This window comes from Ostrea edulis, chromosome 2 (genome assembly GCF_947568905.1).
Source record: "Ostrea edulis chromosome 2, xbOstEdul1.1, whole genome shotgun sequence".
Classification (NCBI taxonomy): Eukaryota; Metazoa; Mollusca; class Bivalvia; order Ostreida; family Ostreidae; genus Ostrea; species Ostrea edulis.
In genome coordinates this window covers 70,354,913-70,381,414 of record NC_079165.1, presented here as the reverse complement: position 1 = coordinate 70,381,414, position 26,502 = coordinate 70,354,913, and the positions used below count along the sequence as shown (strand labels likewise).

The 26,502-nt window shown below is 35.0% G+C and overlaps 2 protein-coding genes and 1 long non-coding RNA gene across 4 annotated transcripts in view; 2 read left to right on the top strand and 1 right to left on the bottom strand.

Moving 5' to 3' along the window:
* The first annotated feature begins 278 nt into the window (after positions 1–278).
* LOC125681892 (uncharacterized) lies at positions 279–12,131 on the top strand. The gene is made up of 4 exons (XM_048922146.2): positions 279–488; positions 5,845–5,916; positions 9,683–9,833; positions 11,790–12,131. Exons 1-4 carry the CDS (start codon positions 312–314, stop codon positions 12,122–12,124), a joined length of 735 nt encoding a protein of 244 aa, XP_048778103.1. The 5' UTR covers positions 279–311; the 3' UTR covers positions 12,125–12,131.
* A 2,682-nt stretch (positions 12,132–14,813) lies between these two features.
* The window catches only part of LOC125681662 (neuronal acetylcholine receptor subunit alpha-10-like), a 28,195-nt gene continuing 16,506 nt past the window's right edge, over positions 14,814–26,502 (bottom strand). Inside the window, exons 3-8 of one of the 2 annotated variants that reach the window (XM_056157131.1) lie at positions 26,236–26,280; positions 20,993–21,099; positions 19,644–19,736; positions 18,323–18,759; positions 18,018–18,220; positions 14,814–17,937 (exon numbers count right to left, since the gene is read on the bottom strand). In XM_056157131.1, the coding sequence (XP_056013106.1) occupies positions 17,509–17,937; positions 18,018–18,220; positions 18,323–18,759; positions 19,644–19,736; positions 20,993–21,099; positions 26,236–26,280 (1,314 nt within the window). In that variant the 3' untranslated portion in view covers positions 14,814–17,508. Of the gene's footprint in view, positions 17,938–18,017; positions 18,221–18,322; positions 18,760–19,643; positions 19,749–20,992; positions 21,100–26,235; positions 26,281–26,502 lie in introns of both variants that reach the window. The other variant, XM_056157130.1, reaches the window with a different exon arrangement.
* Positions 18,078–26,502, top strand: part of LOC130052372 (uncharacterized) — a 14,443-nt gene continuing 6,018 nt past the window's right edge. Inside the window, exon 1 of the long non-coding RNA XR_008800698.1 lies at positions 18,078–18,207. This is a non-coding gene — a long non-coding RNA (uncharacterized LOC130052372). The remainder of the gene's footprint in view (positions 18,208–26,502) is intronic.

Sequence of the window (26,502 nt, the reverse complement as noted above, 5' to 3'; positions counted from 1 at the left end):
TTGTCTATAATGCTAAAACGCGGACTTTCGGTATAAATGACAAGATCGGCGATCGTGTTCATGTTTCGGCATTTATAAAACGTACTAGATTTACCGCTTTTTGGTATCCGAAAACTCTGGTTCAGTATTTTCTTTATAGAATTCCCAGAAAAAGTTATATAATTCTTGTTTAATAGGTCACAAACAGTTACCACAATGAGTTTTATGTCATTCTATCAACTTTTAAGAGAGAAATCATGCAAAAATCGTTATCCTGGACTTTCGGGTTTTGGTCGTACTACATTTACCGCTTGCCTACATTTGCCGAAAAGATGAGTCGGTTTGCTTTTCGAAACCGTCCAAGAAAGTTACCCAAGGGCATGGGGCATGACTCCGGTCCGCCTGGGAGGGAGAGGCGTTTGCAGAAAACTATATCAATGCTTCTTCGTTTTCAGAGGATTGAGGGAAGCTGGGGAGTAATTAACGAAACTAGAGAGTACACAGAAGCAGTAAGTTCGAATTTCCTCAGATTTTTTTCAGACTATTATTTATGCATCATGGATGGACAAAATATTTTTTATTGGCAAGTGACAAATCAAAATTTATATGTCCTACATTGAAATTCACTTGCTCTACCAAAACAATGAAATAAATATGCAGACTTTTGTGTTTATGGTAGGGAATTCCCAGCTATAGGTGATGTTCTTTTAAGGGAAAGGCAACCCTAACAACATTGTTGCCTTTATGAATAAAGTATTACTTACTGATATCGTAAATTATAGTCTTTAACAACAAAAATTCTTGCTTAACAATTAAATCAATATTAATCTATCTTATATTTCAAATTACCACCGCCAATCAGACATGCTTGGCATATGGGACGAACAATAGCAAACTTCTTGCAGTCTCCTGAATTCTTCACAATTGGTCACATCTAAGTCTCCACAATGAAAGCATATTGCATCAAAAATCTGTGTTGACCCTATTAGAAAATTAACGTTAATAAAATCAAATGAAGTAGGAAACTATATAAACTTATATATGTGTGTAACTTCTAGTAGCGACCTTCAATACATCGAATATATTCTTCCCCTGGGCAGCTGTGTTACTGTTAGAATCCTGGTCAGACTTGAATTTATTTCCCACACAGACATGGATTTGTATCTAAAATATGTTAATCCTAAACCTTCAAACAAAATCTATGAGTACAAGTCTACACCAATACCCATTCAATGTTACCATGGAAGTGTTAATCAGTATCGATGTGCGTGAATTATCACAATATACTTTCATAGAATAAAGTAACTGTTCAATGGCTTATACAAAATCTTATAACACGCTGACAGGTGTTTGAGGATCTATGTCAGTGTTTTCACTAACCAGCTGCTAACGATCCGAGATATTTTGAGGGAGATGTTTTTGTCTGAATTTCAATTTTTAACGTTTTAAAATTAGTACTAAGGCTTATCTAGGCCATGTATCAACAGAATAATGTGACAAATCTTTATAATATACAGGGTTTGACACCAAGGCACGTCCAACCGACTGAGTCTACTAAATGATAGGTCCGGTCGGGTAAAATGTCGATTTACTAGTCCGACTGGTCGTGTTGAAAAAATAAAAAAGAAACTTTACTTTAAACCATAAGATATTTTATTCTTAAATAAAAAAGGATAAATGTAGAGTTTGTGAGCAATTTTGAACCGCATGATGACACAATCTCTATTTTTAGTTCTAATAAATAAGTCGCAGTTGGAAGTGATGTTTTACGACATCTACTCAATGTCAATGTGTGTAACGTTATGTTTTTAAATTAGATGAATTTATTTTCATTTTTTTTAAATACTCAGTTTATTTGAATCAAATATAAGAAAGTGTTAAACTTTATCAAATTAATCGTAAACAGCCATTTTTCGGTGTTGACATATGTGCGGGAATGTCTCTATATTCAAATACGACTTCTCGTCCTCAAGGAAAGATGTCCTAAGAGAAAAAAAGTAAAAGGTTGGGAAAAAACCAAGCAAGACTTATGAAATAGATTTAAAAAACGGTTGAGGCCATTTTATTTTAAATTGACTAGAAAATGTCCATGTCGGGTAGAATTTAAAGAAACAGAAAATGTGTTTGAAAAATGAAAGCGTTAAATTGAATGACGAGACTAAAACTTTATTTTGAGACAATTAAGTACGTTTTAGTTCATGCAAACTTAATGTTTGTCATTTGAATTCAGTACATTTAAATATGGAGAAACTATCAGTTTCTGGAAAGTTGTTATGGGCAAGTGGATGTAAGGTCAGGTCTAGCAAAAATCATTTGAAGTAGCCCGACTGGTCTAGTGCTAAAAAAGTAAATGTCAAACCCTGATATAATTAATATTATCATTTATTACGTAAAAATTTTTTGGGTTGCCTTTCCCTTTAACATGATGCTCATCACGTTTAGTGTTAAAAATCTAAAGCAAACTAGCAACGTCGTTAATATCTCAACGATGCTACAGTTTGAGCGAGCACAGCTACATGTATGTACATATTTTGTAATGTTCATGCTTTGATAATTTAGGTTCAATTTAAACAATATCTTTTTGCTGAATACTCAGGACATGAATGAAATTAGGTGGCAGAAACGGCTAGTCCATTTAGTTTTCTCCCAGAGTTTGATTTTAAATCTTTAAAACATATTATACATGAATTTGATTGAAATATTTTTGTGCTATATACAATTGATTTCTGTTGCCTTTACTGTGACTTGCTTAATCTTTGACGTGCGAAATGTTCTGAACTGTATGCTCTCAACTGCCTCTACCTTTTTAAATTTCAATTCTCAATCTTTCCAAGTTACAAATTGTGTAATAAAAATGCCCAAGCCTTGTTGCACAACCTTTGAAGTTTGTAAAACTGTGTGAACAGCACTGCCTTTGAACATAAAACACATTTCAATATAATGATAGTTTGAAATAAATCGATAAATTCAACACTATTGTACATGTATGCACAGACCCCCACCCCCAAATATGCACCTATCTAATTTTGTTGATAGCCCAAGTGACCAGTGAATTAAAATAATATTTCTAGCCCTGAATAACATTTTCTATAAGTTGACTCTGGTCAGTTAACTTTGAAACATAGTCAAGTTTTAGTTTATGTGAAACTGAAAGAGTGACTCAAATGTTGGGTGCTCTTAGTGTATTTCTGATGAATGTTCATTGCCATTATTTGCATTAAAACAGCAATTTTTTTCTTTATATAACTGATACCGATAAACGGTACCATTCCCAATGCCAAAAACCATTGATTTTGCCCAATTTTGAGACTAAAAATTCCCAATTCACTACTTCTTGTTTTGTTCTCTTTTTTCTTTTCTTTTAGTTAAAATCATTTGCCGTTACATTGGTAGAAAATTCCCAATTTGTTCGATTTTGACGCTATTTTTCCTAATTGAATGGGTACCGGTACCAGTGGGTAGAAAAAAATCACTGTAAAAATTTGTCTCTGGTTATTTTTATGGTTATAGTCGCTTAGTGGACTATGTCATGCTTACATGTGACCATACAGTTGTTGTTAGTCTGACAGAGTATCCGTTAGTAAAGGGGATTTTAAAATTGGTCATTTGAAGGGCCATGCCTCCTTACAAGGGGAGATTAATTAAGAAAAGGTAAAAATATTGTGGGGTCATTTAAAAAATTCTTTCAATAACAAATGTGCTAGAAAAGATGAAATTTATGAGAAACTATCCTTACATAGGTTTGATTCTAAGTTGTTTAAACCATGGTCCAGGGGGTAGGGGGGCAGGGTAGGATGGGGTGTAATAGGGAATCAAAGTTTTACATATTGATTTTTAAAAATAATTTTCTCAAGAACATTAAGACTATGATTAGTCATATTGATATGAAAGTATTCTCAGGTAATGCAGATTCCAGTTAATTCAAATCATAGCCCCAGGGATAGGATGGGGCATCAATAGGAACCAGAGTTTTACATGGTATAATAATAATAATATGTGGGAAATTTTTAGAAATCTTCTCAAGAACAGCAGGGCCATGATGAATCATACTGTAAATATATATTATTATATAGCTAATAAATAGTATATTGTAAAATCAAGAGAATGTTAGCATTCAATATCTTGAGAATTTATTGAACGCTAACTTTGCATTGCGTAAATTGTGTACGCCCGAAACATTCCAAGTATGAGCGTTCAATATTGACGTTACCGTAACGACGTAAACAAGCCAAAATGGTAGACGACGGTCCTCCGAATCTGACAGAGCCCGGTATTTGATAACATATTCATTTATTTAAACAAAATGTTTTACTGTACATAAATTATGATGTCCCCATTTACAAAATCAGTTTGCTTCATGCATTAATGACGGGCTTAATATTGAACAGTTAAGAAATGCATGCTGATATTGCACACCTTCACCTCAGATGCCAATATTGATGAATCCTCGTCTATTTTGGAGTATTTTGAGTGAAAATGGATATAATTTAACAAATAAATACCTTAACTATATAATAAAAGGGTTATTGAACTTATATTGGTGAATATTGGCACGAGTTGGCTGTGAAAATGCACGAGCTTGCGAGTGCATTTTGACAGCCAATGAGTGCCAATATTCGAGTTGACAGGCGCGGATCATCATATCACACGAGTCGTGAATCCCAACTCTTCGGATCAAGTTACTGTAGTACGTAATGATAAATCTATTATATACCCCTTCTGCATTTTAAATCCACATTTATAAGATAATAAATGTAATCCAAATTATCAAAAACACAGATATACCATGAAATTATGTTTTGTGTACGTAGTTTTGTTTTGTGACGCGGTCCATATTTTCCACAAATAACATTGCGTTGATGCATTGTGACGTCATTGTAATGGCATCAGTTTCAGAGGATACTGATATGGAATCAGAAAACCACAGTGTGGTGAACCGGAAAACCGGATCACACGCTGTGAAATCCACAGTATCAAAGAACGATACATTGATGGGTATATAATAATATGCAAGAATCTTCTAGAAGTGTAGATTCCAGCTTATTCAAATCATGACCCAGGGGTGTAGGGTTTGGGTCACAATAGGGGATCAAATTCCTACAAGGCAATATTTTGCGATTTTTTTTTTTATAGAATAAAAAATTTGATCAAGAGCAGCTGTACCATGATAGTCATATTGATCGATATGCAGGCATCCTCGGATAGTGCAGATTAAACTTTATCCAAATCAATGCCCCAGGGGTGGTTTGGGGTCTCAGTATGGGAATACATAAGGAGAAAATTTGCAGCGTTTTTTCACTGTATGGGAATGGTACTGATATTTATTCATTTGGGGAAAATAATAGCATATGTTTTAAAATTGATACTGAATAAACAATATATTAAAGAATAAACAGACATTCATTGTTGTACAATTTGACAAATGAGCACCGATTCATTTATCTAGATGCTTTCTATTGTAGAGGAATTGAAGAAGTTAGATAACTTGAGTCGTACATTTCATACAGACTTAAATATTTGTTACTGGGTGCTTTTTAGCCTCAAAATTGGGAAAAATTATTAGTATTTGGGCATTGGGATACCAGTTAAATGTATACAAGGGAAAAATTGCTGATTTGAAAATATTCTCAAGAACAACATGGCTATGACTAGTATGATGAATCACTCTCAGGCAGTGAAGATTCAAGTTTGTTTGAATCATGGTCCTGGGAGGTAAGGTGGGGGCCATTTCTGGTAATATTCATGACAATGTAATGCCTTATGCTGCAATGTTTATAGTTTATTGATATTAATATTCACTTTATAAAAATGTATGACATATGCATGCATATATATACACTGTATATAATATTCCTTAATTTTCAGCTTATTGAAAGAGCTATAAAAAAGGGACCAGAGGATCCAGAAATGATGAAATTGGCAAATCATTGGTGTTTGGTAAGCTACATTTATTTTTATGCCCCCGAGATCGAAGATCGGGGGGCATATTGTTTTTGTCCTGTCTGTCATTCTGTCTGAAACTTTAACCTTGCTAATAACTTTTGAACAATAAGTGATAGAGCTTTGATATTTCACATGAGTATTCCTTGTGACAAGACCTTACCGTGGGTACCAACATTTTTGACCCCGTGACCTTGACCTTGGAGTTTGACCTACTTTTTGAAAACTTTAACCTTGCTAATAACTTTTGAACAACAAGTGATAGAGCTTTGGTATTTCACATGAGTATTCCTTGTGACAAGACCTTACCGTGGGTACCAACATTTTTGACCCCGTGACCTTGACCTTGGAGTTTGACCTACTTTTTGAAAACTTTAACCTTGCTAATAACTTTTGAACAATAAGTGATAGAGCTTTGATATTTCACATGAGTATTCCTTGTGACAAGACCTTACCAGGGGTACCAAAAGTTTTGACCCCGTGATCTTGACCTTGGAGTTTGACCTACTTTTTGAAAACTTTAACCTTGCTAATAACTTTTGAACAATAAGTGATAGAGCTTTGATATTTCATATGAGTATTCCTTGTGACAAGACCTTACCAGGGGTACCAAAAGTTTTGCCCCCGTGATCTTGACCTTGGAGTTTGACCTACTTTTTGAAAACTTTAACTTTGCTTGTAACTTTTGAACAGTAAGTGATAGAGCTTTGATATTTCACATGAGTATTCCTTGTTATAAGACCTTTCCGTTGGTATTGAAGGGGGAAAAAGGTAATTGATAATTTCTTCTTGATAACTATCATTAAAATTCTTTCCTAATTTGGTATGAAGCATCTTTGAGACAAAGGGGAACAATTTGTAAATTTCAGGACTTCTGCACTCCTAGGGGCGATAGGGGCTTGGCAAAAAGTTTAGAAAATTTACAAATTTTCAATAATCTTCTTCTCTACAACCACACATCTATAAGAAAAATTAAATGCATAGTCATATAGAGCAGGTAGCTCTTTACCAAAATTGTAAATGTTTCAGGGGCAGGGATTTTGGTATCAGGGTAGGGCCAAAATGGTCATAGTGATTAAATGTCTAAACGATATAGGAAAAACGGAAAAGTATGTACCAAAATTGTGAATTTTGCAACCTTAGGGTTCTGACTCTAAAGCAGCTGTCACACTAGCTCACTGGATATCGCTAACGGAATTCCAACAGATAACAAAATTTTCAAACCGTTCGTCTTCGTTCCTTTGCATTTCTTGTCCTTTTTTCTTTCGGTTAATGCATTCCTTTTCCGATGAAGTCTGGTCTACCCAGCGGAAAGTTTTGAGCATGTTCAAAACTTTATATGAACACCACTGGACTATTGAGCCCACTTAAAGTACGGCAGATATGTGTTTTAATCGGAACTTATGTGTTTCTTTTCCTGTACTTTTCCAGTTTATATCTGTTAATGTCTGGTGGACATGAGTCATGGCCGTACTACCACTAGACATGCAGCAGGTTAACCGAAGATGTAATGGACACCATCCACATTTTTATGGACAAGAAATGCATGAAAATGGTGAATGGCGGTTGTAAAATGGAGGTCCGCAAGACCGGTACAAGTCTGGTCGCCTAACGTTGAAAGAACGTTACATTAGTTTCTCATGCGTCCCACATTCATTTAATTTGGTAATTGTCCAATATTCAGACGGTAATTAATACTTTTGGGAATCCCTCCAGATTCGGACAGGATTTCTACCTGTGAATCTTTGGGGGTCTGCCTTTATACCCAGCATTGTCAAAGGGAGGAGATGGGGGTCTTTCCCTGTGCCCTGCCTTTACATTTGTAGATCTTTTTAGAGGCATCATAGAAATATGTCAGCGAGAATGATAATATCCACTTTGGATTTATAACCGTTTTGTCAGTTACATGTCTGGTACAAGTCCGTTAGTCTAACATTGAAAGAACGTTATATCAGTCTCATGTATCCCATGTTCATTTAATCCGGTACTTGTCTGTTGTTCAGACGGTAATGTCCGTTAATCGACCGTTAATTGCCTGGGACGTGTTCAGTGATCATGCAGTTGTTATGCGTTTTATACACTTTAAACACCGATTGCAGAAGCTCCGAGCAGCGGCGGGAATGACTTTCATCAACGGATAGCATTATGTCATAATTAATTTTATCCGTGAGACGTCCGTTTATGCTATCCGGTGAGGTGTGACTGCTCCTTAAGACAGGTCTATAACAGTCATATAGTTCTAATATAACATGATTATATTATGTAATGTCTGTCATCAGTATGCAGGGGTTGAATTTTTTTTTTTCACATGCTCATGCTCAAGTCTAGGACTTTAGGAGTCAATGTTTGTTAGGTTCCACTCAGAAATATCGAAGTCCAGGTTGAATTTGATTTTTTGTTGTTGTTTTGATATTACCTTTGCTTTGTACTTAAATATTTTTAAAATATTGAAAATGAATATTAACAGCAAACTAACAAGTCAACTTTATGACAAATGGGATGATTTTAGCTTCTCCATCATCAACTTCCCATATGTAGCAATATTCCATTATCACCTGCATATGGTGTTTTCTCAACCAATTCGATATGCAAGAGCTTGTTCTATGTATGGTCAGTTTTTAAATGGAAGCAGGCTACTGACAAATATGTTGATGTTACAGAGGTTTCTACATTTTCGTTTAAAGTCAGCATTTTGCAAATTCTCTGGTTGTTATAATGATCTAGTTTGCCAATACAACCTATCATTGGGTCAAATTCTCTCTGACGTTTTTGTACCAATTGTTAAGCGGTTCTTTTCACACAGATTTTGACTATGGATTACTCTGTTTGCCTGATCAACACATAGGGCTCACTGTGGGTGTGACTAGTCAATAGGGGATGCTTACTCCTCCTGACCCCACCTCTGGTATGTCCAGGGGTCCATGCATGTTTGCCCAACTCTCTGTTTTGTATTTCTTAAAAGAGTTATGAGATTGATCACTGTTTGTTATTTTCACCTTTCATCATCAAGTGGCTGAATGAAAACCAGTATTTAAATTTTCAATCTTTTTATTTCCCTAATAGTTATACATCACCAATCATTACAGAGTGCCAGTTTTACGAATTTCTTTATTTGACACTTACAACATGTCAAATTCATCATCATCTCTTACTTTTAATTTGTGACCATTAGAACGAGGGGTGCCAATAGAGTTTTCAAACCATTATTTAACACATTTTTCAGCACGAAAGTCCTCAAGAGGTGTGTCGTATGTCATTATGTACAGCTGATTTTGTAAAGACTCGGTAGTTTACAGTTTTCATCTTGTTTTTGATAGCATTACAAGTTGAGACACCTCTCTCACAACTCCTTGTAGATGGAGAAACTGTGAATAACCACATTATGAACTTTTCAATTGCAGACACTTCTTAACATTATCCTCTCATTGGCCTTCTTTTTCAAAAAGAGAGAATACACTATTCATAGTTTTATATGATCAAACCAATTCTTCACTCTGCAAACCAAGATACATATAATTATGTACATGTATTAAAATCTATCAATAAGTTGTCATTGCATTCACATTTTGAGTACATGTACAGGTTCCTATAATGAGAGGGGAAAAAATGAGTTGGGTTTGTCTTAAGCTCCTTTATTCATAAAAATACTGAATTATTAATTTAGATATCTCATTTACATATGTATTAATCTTAAAAACAGGTTGAACGTGATAGGATTCAAAATTTATATTTAATGATTGATTTCTCTTTATTTTGTGTTAAGGAAAAGGATTTAGTTCATATGCTATTCAAAGAATACGTACCTAGATTCAGTCATCCAATGTATCAAAATAAGCCCTACCTTCAGCAATATCGCATTGAGCTACAGCCGGGAAAGGAGTACCTGTACAAGATGGCCTGTCTTGAATTAAAAGGTATGGTGAACAGCTATTTAATTTATGTAATTCTATATTTGTTACAAATTAATTTGAGAGTACAGACAGAAAATATACCAAGTAGATACACAAAAAAATTATTTTTATTTACTTTTTAGCTCCAGTGAGCTTTTCTGATCGCCTGTTGTCCGTCTGTCTATACGTTTGTCTTTAAACTTTTTACATTTTCAACTTCTTCTCCAGAACCACTGGGCCAATTTCAACCAAACTTGGCCAAAAGCATCCTTGGATGAAGGGCTTTCAAGTTTGTTCAAATGAAGGGTCATGTCCTTTTCAAAGAGGAGATAATCACAAAAATGCAAAAATAGGGTGGGGTCATTTAAAAATCTTTTTCTCGAAAACCACTGGGCCAGAAAAGCTGAAATTTACATGAAAGCTTCTTGGCATAGTGCAGATTCAAGTTTGTTAAAAACATGGCCCCCAGAGGTTGGATGGGGCCACAAGGGGGGATCAAATTTTTACATACAAATATATAGGAAAAATCTTTAAAAATGTTCTGAAGAACCACTGAGCCAGAAAAGCTGAGATTTATGATGTAGTGCAGATTCAAGTTTGTTCAAATCATGGCCCACGGGGGTTGGATGGGGCCACAAGGAGGGATAAAAGTTTTACATACAAATATATAGGGAAAATCTTTTCTCAAGAACCACTGAGTCAGAAAAGCTGAGATTTACATGAAAGCTTTCTGACATAGTGCAGATTTAAGTTTGTTAAAATCATGGCCCCTGGGGGTAGAATGGGGCCACAATAGGGGATCAAAGTTTTTGATACAAATATATAGGGAAAATCTTTTAAAATGTTCTTCTCAAGAACCACTGAGCCAGAAAAGCTGAGATTTACATGAAAGCTTTCTGACATAGTGCAGATTTAAGTTTGTTAAATTCATGGCCCCCAGGGGTAGGATGGGGCCACAATAGTGAATCAAAGTTTTACATACAAATATATAGGGAAAATCTTTAAAAATCTTCTTCTCAAAAATAGGTTGGGGTCATTTAAAAATGTTCTTCTCAAGAACCACTAAGCCATAAAAGCTGAGATTTACATGAAAGCTTCCTGACATAGTGCAGATTTAAGTATGTTAAAATCGTGGCCCCCGGGGGTAGGATGAGACGAGAATAGAGGATCGAGGTTTTACATACAAATATATGGGGGAATCTTTGGGGATAGGATGGGGCCACAATAGGGGATCAAAGTTTTTCATACAAATATATAGGGAAAATCTTTTAAAATCTTCTTCTGCAAAAATAGGTTGGGGTCATTTAAAAATCTTCTCAAGAACCACTAAGCCAGAAAAGCTGAGATGTACATGAAAGCTTTACTGACATAGTGCAGATTCCATCTTCGCTAGCCAAGGGTTTTCGGTTTATGGGGAGCGAAGTGGACTGAAAACCCTTGTCTAGCGAAGATGTGCAGATTCAAGTTTGTTAAACTCATGACCCCTGGGGGTATGATGGGGCCACAATAGGGGATCAAAGTTTTACATGACTAATAAATAGAAAAAAATCTTTAAAAATTTTCACGAAAGCTTCCTGACATAGTGCAGATACAAGCACATTGATCTCGCTTCATGATCAAAAAAAGCTTTTCATACTTCAAAATTTTCATTAATTTTATATAATATATTTGCTTTTAAGCATAACCTCAGAAAAAATACTTTTTTCCTAACATTTACACAAGTTTTTTTTCCAGAATTTTAATAAATCCATCCAAAACTGATTATTAGAGTTCTTTACTTTTTACAGTGGATAGTTTGGTCCATATCTACTTTCATTACTCGTCTCAACATATGTATCCATATTCTATAGCAGACTGCCACTTAACCCTTCTTTGTATTTTAAAATGATTAATCCAAAATATTTTCAAACTATGCAAATGAAAATTTATTGTTTTAGAGTAAAAACTGAATAATAGAATTCCATTATTTATTTCCAATAGGCAACCCTTGGCCAAAAGTAAAACCAGAACCTCCCAATACTACTGGACAGCTCCACAATGTGCTACTGAAGGCATACTTTGATGACAAAAGAAAATTTTCACACCTTCGTCCACATGCCAGTGCTCGGAATAGTCTTGATGAAGCTGTAAATGGTATAGAAAAGTTAAATGTTAATAAAGATTTGACTCAACAAAAGTCAGACATACAAAGTGACATCCATGTTGTGAGCTCTGGAGATGAACATTCTGATCCATCAGGAACAAGTGACAGAAATGTTAATCAAATGGGCAATAAAAGTGATTTAAATCTGTCAAATACTGAAAATAAATGTTAAAAATACACTTTTTGTATTTCCTTCAAATGCAGCTGCACAATCATTTACATGACGCGATAAAAAGCACATTTTAAAAAGTTGTGGATTTCATTTATAAAACTCTGTCAAGTGAAAATACAACAATTTTGCTGGGTGATTTCTGTCAAGTGAAAATACAACAATTTTGCAGGGTGATTTACAACCACTACATTCATAACATTATGATTCTACATAATTCCTTTTTTTTTTAAGGAAGAAAAATTGACAGCCAATATCAGAGTTTATTGTCATATTCTTTGATCAATGGACACAATGCCTTTGTCCTCCAGAAATCCCACACACTTACAAATCATACCCCATTACATGAAATATTCATATCAACACAGAGCATGTGAGACATTGAATTTGTTATGCAATGAAATACAGAGTAAATTAGGGGTGATGAAAAATTATGTGTAGGTAAATTTTGGCATACTCATTCCTGACTGAAGACTACAGGAATTCCTTTGTGTCCAGAGTACATTCTTGTGCTTAGCCTCTATTATAGGATTAAACATTCTTTTTGAAGAATTTATCATGTGTAAACTCTGGACATTTTACTCACAAACTGAATAAAAGTGCAAAGCACTTTTATGTTAAGTGGGTAAAATGTCCAGAGTTTACACATCGATAAATTCTTCAAAAAGAATGTTTGATTCTTATAATTCCAATTCGTTCCCTGCATTATCAATTTCAATAATTTGAATACTTTCCCCGCACTAAGTTTTTTTTTTCTTTTTCAAGCGCGTATGTATACATAGCGTTTTTGGATTTATTGATGTGTAAATTCTCGTTTAGATTTATCTGCCCAATCAAAACAATTGTAATAAATAACATTGGAATTATTGCCCTCATCAAAAATTTGGTCTCAGTAGCAATTTTGCATAGATTTTTGATATGTTTTGCTTTCAGTTATCAGGTTTTTCATACCTAATTGTGTAAAGACATTCTTTCTATTATTTTTCTGTCACACAAAGCTTTTAAACCTCAAGATGTTTTTGAAAAGCTACTAGTATATTGTCCATGATACTTGTAATGTACTCCTCAAACATCAATTATCACGTTTCGTATTTGAACTTTGACCCTTGAATGAAATATGGGATCTTGCACTAAAACTCTTATTAGTTTACCCTTAATCTGTAAATAGTAGATGAAAACTTTCACTAAAATCTTTGACAAAGCGAGTTACATACTTGGAATCGTAAAGTTTGTGAGGATCTAAAGATGTTCAATGGGATGTAGTAATCGGGGTTATAGGGACCATGGATAGTTCAGTGGTTAGGGCACCTTACTTGTACATGTAATGCAGGGATCTCAAGTTCGATTCCCGGTCCAGCCACAAATTTTTTCCTCTCTCGTATATATACCACAGTTGGTGCCTTTGACCACCCGTTGACACTGCAGGTTGCCCTACCAGGGGCGAAAAGAACCTGGGTTGTGTGTGTCTTCGAGGCCGAAGACAAATTAAGGAGGGAGGAATGTAGGGCTATACGGACCGTGGATATCGGTCTGGATAGCTCAGTGGTTAAGGCACCTGACCAGTAATGCAGGGGTCCCAGGTTTGATTCCCGGTCCAGACTAAGATTTTCTCTCTCCTTTATAATACAAGGAGTTATCGCCTCTTTAAAAAAAAATACGATTTTTGTGTAAAAGTAGAAGCCCTTAAAAGAATTAGTCATAAAGACTACCCTTAACAGGACCAACTGGAATGAAGTTGTTGATCACTGTACTAAGTGAAGAAATATTTAATATAAAGCACAGAAAATTTCACTTTATTTGGATACCCACTTCCGCCCCTACCCGTGTTTGAACTTACGACCTGCGAGAATTCCATCGTCATCGAAAGCAAGTTTGTTAGACTTGCCTATGGTCGAGCGGTCTAGCACGTTGGTTATTATGCTGCTAGGAGATTTGGTTTCGCAGGTCGTGAGTTCAACCCCGGGTAGGGGCGGGTATCCAAATAAAGTGAAATTTTCTACTTTATATTAAATATTTCTTCACTTAGTGCAGTTATGTTCATTTAAAAGTTCATTGCTATTTCCGTGCTTATGGTTACTCTCATCGTCATCCCTGATAGATTATTCATATTTTTGTTATGGCCACACGCTAACCACCATTTGATATTTGACTCCCTTGTTTTACATGCGAAAATCTTAATTTATGTTCGATAAACATGTTATTTATGGGAGAAAATCTTAATTTGTATTTGATACTTTTCTTATTTATACATGTATGCTATTCGAAAATCTTGATATATATTCCGTAAATCTTTATTTATATTTGATAAATTCTGATTTATATGCGATAAATCTTGATTTGTACGTAAATTTTGATATATATATTTGATAAATTTTGGATAATCTTGTTACTTATCGAATATACATCAAGATATATTGAATATACATTAAGATTTATAAAATATAAATCAAGACTTATTGCATATAGATAAGTATTTATCGAATATAAATCAAGATTTTAATGTAAATGAAAATTTATCGAACATATGTCAAGATTTTCGCATATGAATAACAAGATTGCAAGATATATTGAAGACTTATTTTAATAAAAATTTAATCAAGATTTGTCAACCATGCATCAAGATTCTTGCATATGAAAAACAAGATTTATTGAATATAAATCAAGATTTTCGTATATAAATAACAAGATTATCGAATATAAATCAAGATTTATGCATATAAATAACAAGATTATAGAACATAAATAAAAAGTCGTCATCCCTGATAGATTGTTTATATTTGTTGTTAAGGCCACACACTAACCACCATTTGATATTTGACTCCCTCTACTAGCACAACAACCTTATTCACTGATGGACATAAATTTTAATGACTGCCCTGTGCATATATCAGGAATAAATGTAGCTTGTTTGTACATGTCTTTTGGGGACATACACATATCTTGATATTGCGGTACTCGCGATACCCCTAACGTGACAATCAAGTCGGGACAATGTAGAAAGTTGAAAATATATCTATATTACTAAGGGTACCTGTAAAGTGCGAAACGAAACGAAACCTACCGAAACGAAACGAAATCTATCGAAACGAAACGAAACAGATTGTATAACCGAACTCTTTTAATTATAATAATTAAAAATGGTATCTTAGGCCCCTGTGAAAGTTACCACATATAAATAAAATTCGCCTCCCCTTTGATGTAGGCTTTCGGCTTGACTGTTACAAAGTTTTAAAAGTTGGAAAGGGGGGAGTAAGCACAAAGTACATATCCGTAGTTGATTAAATGCCATGTACAATTAGTTTCGGATTCATACATTTCAGAACCGAGGGTTACAGTTTCAGAGATCTGGGGAAACACACTATACGAGGGGTGGGGTCGCCGACGTTGGATCCGCCTTTGGGCATAGATACAGTGTTTGAAGAAGCTGGTGTCTGAGAAAATTGAAAGCAGGAAGAGCTCTTAACCTCTTATTTTATCTTTAACTGCTGAGGTGCGAGTGCTTTCAATAATGGAAAAACTCTATACATTTGGGATGTTGCTAAGACGGGGAATTGAAAACGGGACGGAAAACGGATTTTTTTTTAATGCAAATAATATTAGGAGGAGGTCGGCATTTTGTAGACTGAAAAGGCTTATAAACAAGGGGATTTTAAGCAGAAATCACAAAGAGAACGGGAGGACATATTCAGAATCCACCGTTTGATATACTACATACAAATACACAATATCCACATGTATAAATATATTTGTCTTTAGAGCAAAAAATACTGAAACATGTATTTATGCCCATCCCTCTTTAGTGTGTTTCCCCAGACCTCTGACCTGTGAGACTGTAACCTTCCGTTCTGAAATTTATGGATCCGAAGCTAATTGCACATGGTATTTATGTACTTTGTGCTTACCCCCCCCCCCCCCCTCCCCTTTCCAACTTTTAAAACTCTGTATCAGTCAAACCGAAAGCCTACATCAAAGGGGAGGCGAATTTTATTTATATGTGTAAACTTTAACAGGGGCCTAAGATACCATTTTCAATTTTATAATTAAAAGAGTTCGATCATACTATCTGTTTCGTTTCGTTTCGGTAGGTTTCGTTTCAGTGGGTTTCGTTTCGGTAGATTTCGTTTCGTTTCGGTAGATTTCGTTTCGTTTCGCACTTTACAGGTACCCCTATTACTAAAGTGTTTTGAAACAACCTATAGATTCCCGCCAACGTTGTTTGTTTCTTGCATGTACGTGTATTTCTTATTTGACACTTTGATTGTGTCACAGGGGCTTCTTACCCATATTTATATATAGATTGAGAACAGAATGGATAAGAAGCCCCTGTGATTGTGTCCGGAGACTGCCTTATATAAGGAATAAGCTGTTTTCTGAGGTGGCTGTCAGCATTGCATTCATCCGTTGGAGACGGGCATAAATTATACTGATTTACCAATACCAATATATGGATTAAATCAATTTTGAAATTTGGCTCGAGTCTATTCGCACTTTTAAATTGTCACGGATCCAGGACCTGTGTTATATGACATTGAATAAATGACGACTATGGCGTGTAAAACGTTATGATATTAATGAAATCTTGTTTTACATGTATATGCGAAAATCTTGATTTATATTCGATAACCATGTTATCTATATGAGAAAATCCTCATTTTTATTTGACACTTTTTTTTTTGTATTTTACTCTAGTATATTATTCGAAAGCTTGATATATATTCCGTACATCTTTTATTTACCGGTATATTCGACCAATCCTGATTTATATGCGATAAATCTTGATTTGTATTCGGTAAATCTTGATGTATTTTTGATAAATTTTGGATAATCTTGTTACTTATCAAATATACATCAAGATATATTGAATACACATCAAGATTTATAAAATCTAAATCAAGATTTATTGGATAGGCCTATAGATCAATATCTATCGAATATAAATCACAATTTTAATATAACTGAAAATTTATCGAACATATGTCAAGATTTTCGCATATAAATAACAAGATTACAAGATATTTTGAAGATTTACCAAATATGTAAATCAAGATTCGTCGACCATACATCAAGATTCTTGCATATGAATAACAAGATCTATCGAATATAAATCAAGATTTTTTGCATTTGATTTAAGATTTATATAATATTGCAACGTTTTACAAGTCATACACAACACATTGTCTGTTAGGATGTTGTCCATTAGTCCTCAAGGACAGAGGAGAAAGATATTCACTTGCATTTTCCTTATCCACGCCAAAATTGAAAAAAAATAAATAAATGACAAAGTAGTATGTGAGAGCTCCCTTAAACATTCGCAAGTGATCCAAAGTAAATGTAATATACTAAATAACGAAAAACGTCCTACACAAAACGTGGACGACTGTCCTGAATCATTCATCATCATGTAGATAACTATTCATTAAGAATGTTAATGAAGAAGTAAATGACACTAATGCAAAGAAAATCAGAAACACCCTGTCCATGATCTGGGCCATGTTTTGCCATTCGTCCACGGACTCTGCCAATATCCTCTTTTTTGTCAAAATATTTTCAATATTCCGTAGAATTGATAATTGTTGTTTGACAGCTTTCGCTATCTCGGATGCCGCGGAAGATTCTACGAACTGCTCGCCAGAACCACCGTCCTCTGTAGCCCGAGAATCACTGTTGGTGGTGATTTCTGTCAAGGAACAATCGTGCAGATGGTGAAATCCGTTATGAAAAAAGTTGCCGATTTTCTCGTGCTTGGGTTTGTCCACTGTCGTGTTGTTCCCATTCGTGTGTTCGTACGCTAGGTTGTCATGGTGAGTCACTCTCCGCTACAAAGGAACCACGAGACAAAACATTACCTTACTTTATAATCTGTTCTGAATGGTACACTTAAAAAAAAGAAACTCACCTCTTTCGGTGAAGGGCTCGTTGGTTCCACGAGTTCCTTTTCTCTGACTTTAACGAATACCATTTTTGCCAATACAGCGAAAATTCGCCTTAGATACAGTGGGACCCTTTTACCATGGCCTCCCTTAAAGTGAAGATTTAATACGACCACAGTCATCAGACACGACATGGATACCAGCAACATTGCACAGGTAAAATACGCTCCTAAGAAAATGAAACAAACATTAATTGATAATTTGCATTTGATTTGCAAGTAACTAGTGATTTAAGTAAAGTGGTTTATCAAAACTGTATTGCAAACATTACCGATGTATGGAAATGTTTCTGATGATGGAGGCATAGTTTCTGAAACGACCATCAAGAATACAGCCAAAGACAGTAAAACCGTGATCTCTAGTGAAACCTTTTCTCCACTGTCTGGTGGCAGGATGAAACCCAAACAAGCTACGGTTGATATCAACATGCAGGGGAACACTAAGTTCATCAAGTAGAAAAGAGGTTTCCGCCTCATTTTCAGATAGAATGACACATCCGGATATGGTTCTGGGCAACATTTGTAATAAATTACTTTTCGAATCATAGGAACTGAAATCAGTTCCCATTCGACGCTGTCCACAAATGCGCTGAGGTCTGCTTCAATGCCAGTCACGTTAAGTTCTAGGCCGTGGTGTGCCCAGGATCCAAACTGAAGTCGGCATATTTGTTGGTCAAAGGGAAAATACGTGACATCAACCTTGCACAAGCTGTAAACAGAATTCGAGATCGTTATATTCTTGATTGCATGCAATTTTAACGATGTTTCATATTCACAATGTCTTCACTGAAAGAAAATAACTGCTCAATGTGAAGGACTGGTTGCAGAAGGTCAGTGGTAGGGCGTTCGCTTCGTAACCAGGAGGTCGTGAGTTCGAGTCCCGCTCTTGCCATGACGGTGTCAACGTCAAAACTTAAATTTACATGTAGGTAGCGGTTGCTCCTTCGCCAGACGCTTGGCATGTAGAAAAGAGAGTCACATGACGGAGGTCCCGTGTCGCGGCAAGCGCACGCACGTTAAAGAACCTTCTCACTGCTACAGCCATGAGCGTTAAGCGTTAGTTTAAATTTTTGGTACTTCACCTACAACTGGTGACGACACTATATGAATGAAAAATTCTTGAAGGGACGTTTACAAAACAAACAAAAATATTCTTGAAAGTTATGTATATACATATATGAGTTAAAGGGGCTTAGGTGTCATTTTGTCACCAACAATTGAATTCAATCAAAATTGCTCTATATCATATATTTAGTTATTCCAAACACTTTTTGACCTCAAAGAAGGCACATGAATATGTAATTTTGGTTATCAAATAATCATTGTCTTGCAAGACAATAATTCTTCCCTATATATTTCTTTACATTAAACGCGGTTATCTAACGTAAGTTTATTAGGTTTCTTTTGTTTTTGTACAAAATAAATGTTTTTATTAGTCATTAATATATATTCATATGCCATTGAGAGATTTTGATTTTAAAAAAAGGTTGCCATCACTTTCACAGCCCCTTTGAATATTTCATTTGATATGGTCAAAGTATTAAAGCTGCTACATGTAATAGAATGATTGCTGTTGAATCTTGAATTAATCACCTTGATATGATGGTGGGGAAGTTGTACACCATGCTGCCGTCCGAGTAGATTGCTGGCCGATAATCTTTGAGTCCAAGTAACTGGCTATCCACGCTGTTCGTGCACCAGTAAAAGTTAAAAGTTGATATTTAAGTAAAATATCACACCAAAAATTTCATAGGGTACATTTACAAGGTTTGTAGCAGAGTGTCCGTTTGGAACGTGCTTGTATTTTATTTCTGGTTGATAATACAAACAATTCTTGTTGTCAGGGCTAATCACGAGTCCTAACCATCGCGATTTACAGTGGATCTATATATTGATATTCAAGATATTTAGGTATGTGGTTAAAAGGGGAGAATTCCATGTACATATAAAAAGACGGTTTGGAATTCATATAATTGACGTCTAACTCCAGCTAAGTAATAAGTCTTATTTTCGACGTATAATTATATTTTTAAATCAGTTACATAATTCGAAAATGAAACGTTATCATATATAGCATTAAATAGTCTTCAGAGCCTAAAATACTTTCAATCTTTAAAATCTTAAACGTAGTATTTCTCGTTTATTGAGATAGTGATATTCCCCTCCATACTTTCTTATCACAGAAGACCTTGTTAGACTCTCCGATTACAGCGAATATTGTAAAGTGCAACTGAAACTCTTCACAACATACAGTCAAATCAAAATATTTAATAGTTGTGTACTTTCTTTGTTTTGTTCAATCAAAATGTTTAAAGAGTTTAGTACTCTATTCTGTTCAATCAAAATGTTTAAAGAGTTTAGTACTCTATTCTGTTCAATCAAAATGTTTAAAAGTGTAATACTCTTTTAATTCTATCTTCTTCTTTTTTTTAAAAATGTCTAGAAGTTTTGCACTCGTGTCTGTAAAATAAAAATGATAAACGTTATGTAGTATTTTCTGTCCAATCAAAAAGATAAAGGTTTTGTAGCCTTTTAATTTAAATATAAATGTTTAAAAGTTTTGCTTTTGTATTCTTCAGTAAAAATTAAAATATATTTAAAATTTTTGTACTCCTCATTAATTGTATTAAAATAATATCATTATCATAATCTGAAATCCATATATGATTGCGTACATGTACTTCATTGTGTTGCGTTGTATCAGCATATTTCTGGAGCTATGTGCATTCGCAAATACTTAAGTCTGCATACATGTACATCTTCGTTTCTGGTATATCACTTTGATTTAGATTTCCATTGGGATTAAACAAGACTCCCCTGACGTCACTGGTGTCATTATTTAAATGACTTGTCAATATCTAATTAATTCCCCGATGTCTATATTTAAAGCATTACCGTATATAATCAATGAGATATGAAATAAGTAATTATTGAATTCTTACTTGTCATACAATGTTATGTCAGGTACCCAAACTTTATTGTATGGTACAACCAGGTGATCAATTCCATACAATGACGCATTCCATCGCAAATGACAATCGTTCCAGCGCTGCAACAATATATTGCAAACTATATTCACATAATGTTAGCATTATTATGATAGAAATAGAATTGTACATATTTTTTTTAAAAAAGTATTCTCTTGAAGTTGAAGATTGTAGTGGTGTGAAACATGTTTGTTTTCTTATGCTTTCATCAAAAGTAGCTGGAATATTTTTTCCCTTCGGTACAGTTGTTCCTGTTAAAATCAGAACACATGAGAACGAGGCTATAATTACAATTACTAATATTCCACCGGGGTCGTGAGAAGGGCATTGATTGATTAAAGAATCATTCAGCAAATACAGGTTTTTTGAACAAATTTAGACTCATTACGAACTATTAATTTAGATGTTTAGTATGATTGATGCTATGCTAGGCTTCTGTTAAAGTTACTGAATTGACCTATCCAACGCTGCACCCGTATGTTTGTAAGCCGCAGCACCAAGACAGATCTCAAAACATTCTAACAATATAATGTTTAATAACTACTCATTTACTGATGCATTGAGCTGGAGTTGTATGCGAGTATTGGGTATACATTGTTCAGATATTTCATGCGGTTAATTTCTGAAATGATTAAAGTTGTCTCTAATTATTTCGTATAATAGTCATATTTAGTACACAATTGATGTGATGGCTTGAATATTCAACTCCTTATTTATATATCTAATGGGCAGAGAACTCAAAACGACGTAATTGCCAAAATTCAATTTTGTTCTTTAAATTAATTTAGTAACCTAATATCATGATTATTGAGCATAAAGCATAATCATTTACGTGATTTAGTGTTGACTATATTTGGAAAATAGCGCAAGATGTTACTCTTTTTATACGTTAACATTGTTTTGAAACTGTTTGTAATAGAAACCGATTTCTAAATAAAAAAAATTTAAGATAAAGTTTTTTTTATTGTTATCTCTTGAGCAGATTCAGCTTCTTCTTTAATTTCTATGTCACACATTAAAATTCATCCTATTTTCTTCTGCATTCAAGAGTTGTGTTGATCATTGTACTGGAAAATGGCTTCATGAGGTATCCAACGTATTTAACTTCAGACTGCTATATGAAATCATAGCAACTTGTAGTTCATTAGATAACATCATATTATGAACGTTAACTTTCTTAAGAGCATTTTTGGTGAAAATCATTAAATCTAAGAATGGGCCATATTTGGTGGTTCGTGCCTCAATTTCTTTTAAAAAAAAAAACGCTTGAAGTAATTATATGGATTTATTGTAATTGAATTATATCCTCAAGTTAAAAAAAGGACTATTGATTCAGTCAACAAAAAGACTGTAAAATCAGTATATTGATACGTGATGAACTCTACAAAAACAGCTGCCATACCAACGACAATGCTGTTCAATATCTACAATCAACTGATAGCATATCATCTTCCATGACAACAGCTTGTGTTTTGTCATTGTATTCACAAAAGAAAGAAAAATATTACGGTCGATATACTTTACCCAAAAATAAAACATTTCATGTTTTCATATGAATGGTATATCACGTGCATATATACCTACCTTTATCTACACGTGAATATGTACAATATATACATGTATAAATGTAGGTCATGGGGTTTTTATTTCAGTGAATAGTGTCCTTTATGTAAGACTACCAGAAACACAATGATATATAGATAAATAGATAGATAGATATCATTATGTTTCTCGTAGTCTTACATGTAAATAGAGGAATAAGGCGGATATATACCAGCAGAATTAAGAAACTGTACATGTATATTTAAAAGTTAAATAAAAACATATTGAAAAGTATTCTTTGATCGCTCTTTATTCTGAAAGGCATAAATTGATATACTAAACGCGTGTTTTGGGTACTCAATTTGTTACATTTGTAAATATCGCGTTCGAATCGCCTTGAAGGCCATAACACACTTTTCTGGAGTTTCGAGCCTAAGCAACACGTGGTTATTAATCGATTAGAATTTCTTGCATTCGTTGACAGAAAAACATTAGTTTTTGAAATAAAATTTTGATTGAGAGATGCCTCGTATGATTGAAAATGATCGTTTGCGAGCTATTGGGGGGTGTCTTGTGGCAAGGCAGTTTGGAGTTCATTTTAAAACACTGTAAATGCTTTATGGCGATGGTATAAGCAAACTGGCACCGTTCAGGACCACACACGATCAGGACGCCCGTGTGTGACGTCACGTTGATACAGATGCACTGTGTTCGGATGTCACATTTGCGTAATCGATTCTAATCGGCTTCTTTGGCCGCTAGAAGCATCCCTGGGCATCGACGGATAAGTCTTCGTATCGTAAGGAACAAATTGCGAGAGGCCAACGTCCATCCTCGACGTCCTGCTATCCGACTTTCTGCTCTGGCGTCACCGTGTTGCAAGGTCAGCGTGGTGTCGGAAACATCGCCGTTTCAATAACAGAGATTGGGTGGAAGTTCTGTTTTCGGACGAGTCAAGATTTCATCTCGTCCGTAAACAGAACAAAGATTTTATCTCGACAACAGCGACGGTCGTGTTCGGGCTTACCGTCGTACCGGAAATCGTTACATTGCCTGTGTTATTCAGCGCCGCCAATTCGGCGGAGGGAGCGTTATGATTGATTGAATATTGTTTAACGTCCCTCTCGAGAATATTTCACTCATATGGAGACGTCACCACTGCCAGTGAAGGACTGCAAAATTTAGGCCTATGTTCGACGCTTATGGCCATTGAGCAGGGAGGGTTCTTTATCGTGCCACACATACTGTGACACGGGACCTCGGTTTTTGCGGCCTCATCCAAAGGATCGCCCCATTTAGTTGCCTCTTACGACAAGCAAGGGGGTACTGAGGACCTATTCTAACCCGGATCCCCACGGAATGGGGGCGTTATGGTCTGGGATTGAATTACAACACATAGAAGGCACAGGCACCTGAAATATGGATATTACTATCCCCCCTTTTTGATAAATTTTTCGGGGGCAATAATTTCTCTGAAATGTGTGAATTCCCAGTCTCTCTCATCCCTCTTTCGATTCATGTAAGCGTTTCACGCTTTTTGTAAGCTTTAGAGATTGGCCTTCTACCGGTATATATAGTGTATTCTATTATACCGGTAGAAGGCCAATCTCTAAAGCTTACAAAAATCGTGAAACGCTTACATGAATCGAAAGAGGGATGAGAGAGACTGGGAATTCACACATTTCAGAGAAATTATTGCCACCAAAAATATTTATCAAAAAAGGGTGGGGGGGGGGGTAGTGATATCCATAGTTCAAGTGCCTGTGATAGAAGGACCCCCTTGGTGATATTGGAGGAAAATTTAACCGACGTACGCTACCGTGATGAGACAACCAGCAGGATAACGTACGACATCACACCGCACGCGTTGTTAGTGACTATCTACAGCAGCAAAACGTGAATGCGCTGCCATGGCCTGCGATGTCACCGGATTTGTCGCCTACAGAACATTTTTGGGATGAACTGGAACGACGTCTACGTCAAGAGCTATATCCCCTGCTACGTTGGCCTATTTGCATAATTCTGTATTGAGCATATGGCGGAACATTCCCCAGGCATTTCTACATAACCTGATTCGTTCAATGCGTCGTACATGTAGGTGTGAAGAATGCATCGATGCAAATGACGTCATACACGCTATTAAACTTGTGAAACTTTTGTACGCCTGCCTATTCGTATCAGCCGTAATGGACATAATTCGTGATTTGATATTTGAATTAAAAGACAGTGCATTATATAAAATATAATGATATACATAATGCAACATAATACTTTGTATATGAATCTATAAATAAAAACAGTTAAACTACACAGTTTCTTTTATCTGCTTGTATACACCAAATGCATAGTAGATGTTGACTCTTTCTCCTTGATATCATGAAAATTGGCCTACTATTATTATCATGTTAAAGGTTATCTATGTAACACGAATTCTATCCAAAAGACCAAAATGTACTGCTACATCAACTGACGTAAAATTCATGACCCTAAAAGTTCAGGTAGGGGATTTTGATTTCAATGCTTACTTTATTGGTGTTTCATGCGTAATAAATATGCATAAAGTAAACTTGTACTTTGGTATTAATTGTCGAAAGGCGATGGAGGTATGGGATTGATTAAAGTCTAAGACAAGGCACCAATACATTTTAGAAATTTTGAATGTAATTGCTTTACAAGTTTACCGTGGATGTTAGAAGGGTCCATCACTTGCAGTATAACTGAATTGCTGTACACTATTCTCTGTCAATGTACTTATACAATTTACACAATTCTTTCAAAGAAGATAGAAAATAATTTGACAAAACGACAGAGATTATCCATGTATCTTTGCTTTTGTACAGAGTAGCCATGTACGTACTGAGTAGTCATGTACGTACAGAGTAGCCATGTACGAACAGAGTAGCCATGATGTACGCACGTCTCTCATCGGACTAGAACTCCTGACTCCAATTAATGTACTTTTCAATAATCATAAGGAAGGAGTTTTGCATTCTAAAAGAAAACGCTTTGTTTATCATATTGATGATGCGGTGCAGTTGTTTTAAATGCATTGTGACCGTGAAACGCTTTGTTTATCTTATTGATGATGCGGTGCACTTGTTTTAAATGCATTGTGACCGTGAAACGCTTTGTTTATCTTATTGATGATGCGGTGCACTTGTTTTAAATGCATTGTGACCGTGTTAAATAAAAACTTGGCTACTGTAACGTATTTTGACAACCGTCATATTTAGTGAGCCACTTACCATTGTCTAATGTTGTATCAATTGATCAGAATGTCATTTAGAACAGTTTATGAATTGAAACATGTCGAAGTTAAATACGAAACAACTAAAAATTCCGATATTCCAATTTCTGCAAATGCATTTAAATCTCTGTGTACCCAGAGGAACAGAGACTATGTTCTTAGAATTTATTTTAACATGAAAGCTATTTAGTGTACGAAATAAAGGTTTTTCACTATCATTAGAGACAAGAAAAATAACATTCCTTTAGTTTTGATAAAGAAAGACAAATTACACGATAATAGCGTTAAAAACACAGCATGAGCTTCGCCACTAATAAAAAAAAAATTCTTCTCTTCTTTTGAAATTCATTGATAAAACAAGAAAATTTAACATTCAAATAAAAAAAAAATGAAATTCAAAAGAAATTACCATGCGTATCCATGCGTTGATTTCAATAATCTGTTTGGGTTCATTCTGAAAGCAAATATATAGTTATGACGATAAATGTTGAAAATAACTTGATATTTTGAAGTTGAATAAACTATACAAAAATAATCACCGGAAAACCAGTTTGAGACAGGTGTGTTAGATTAAATCTGAGACCATGATTTTTCAAGTTGGTGACTATAAGTTTGTGTAATTTTGATGGTCAGTGTAACTTTACACTTTCAATGAGGGAAGAGTACCGGTATTGTC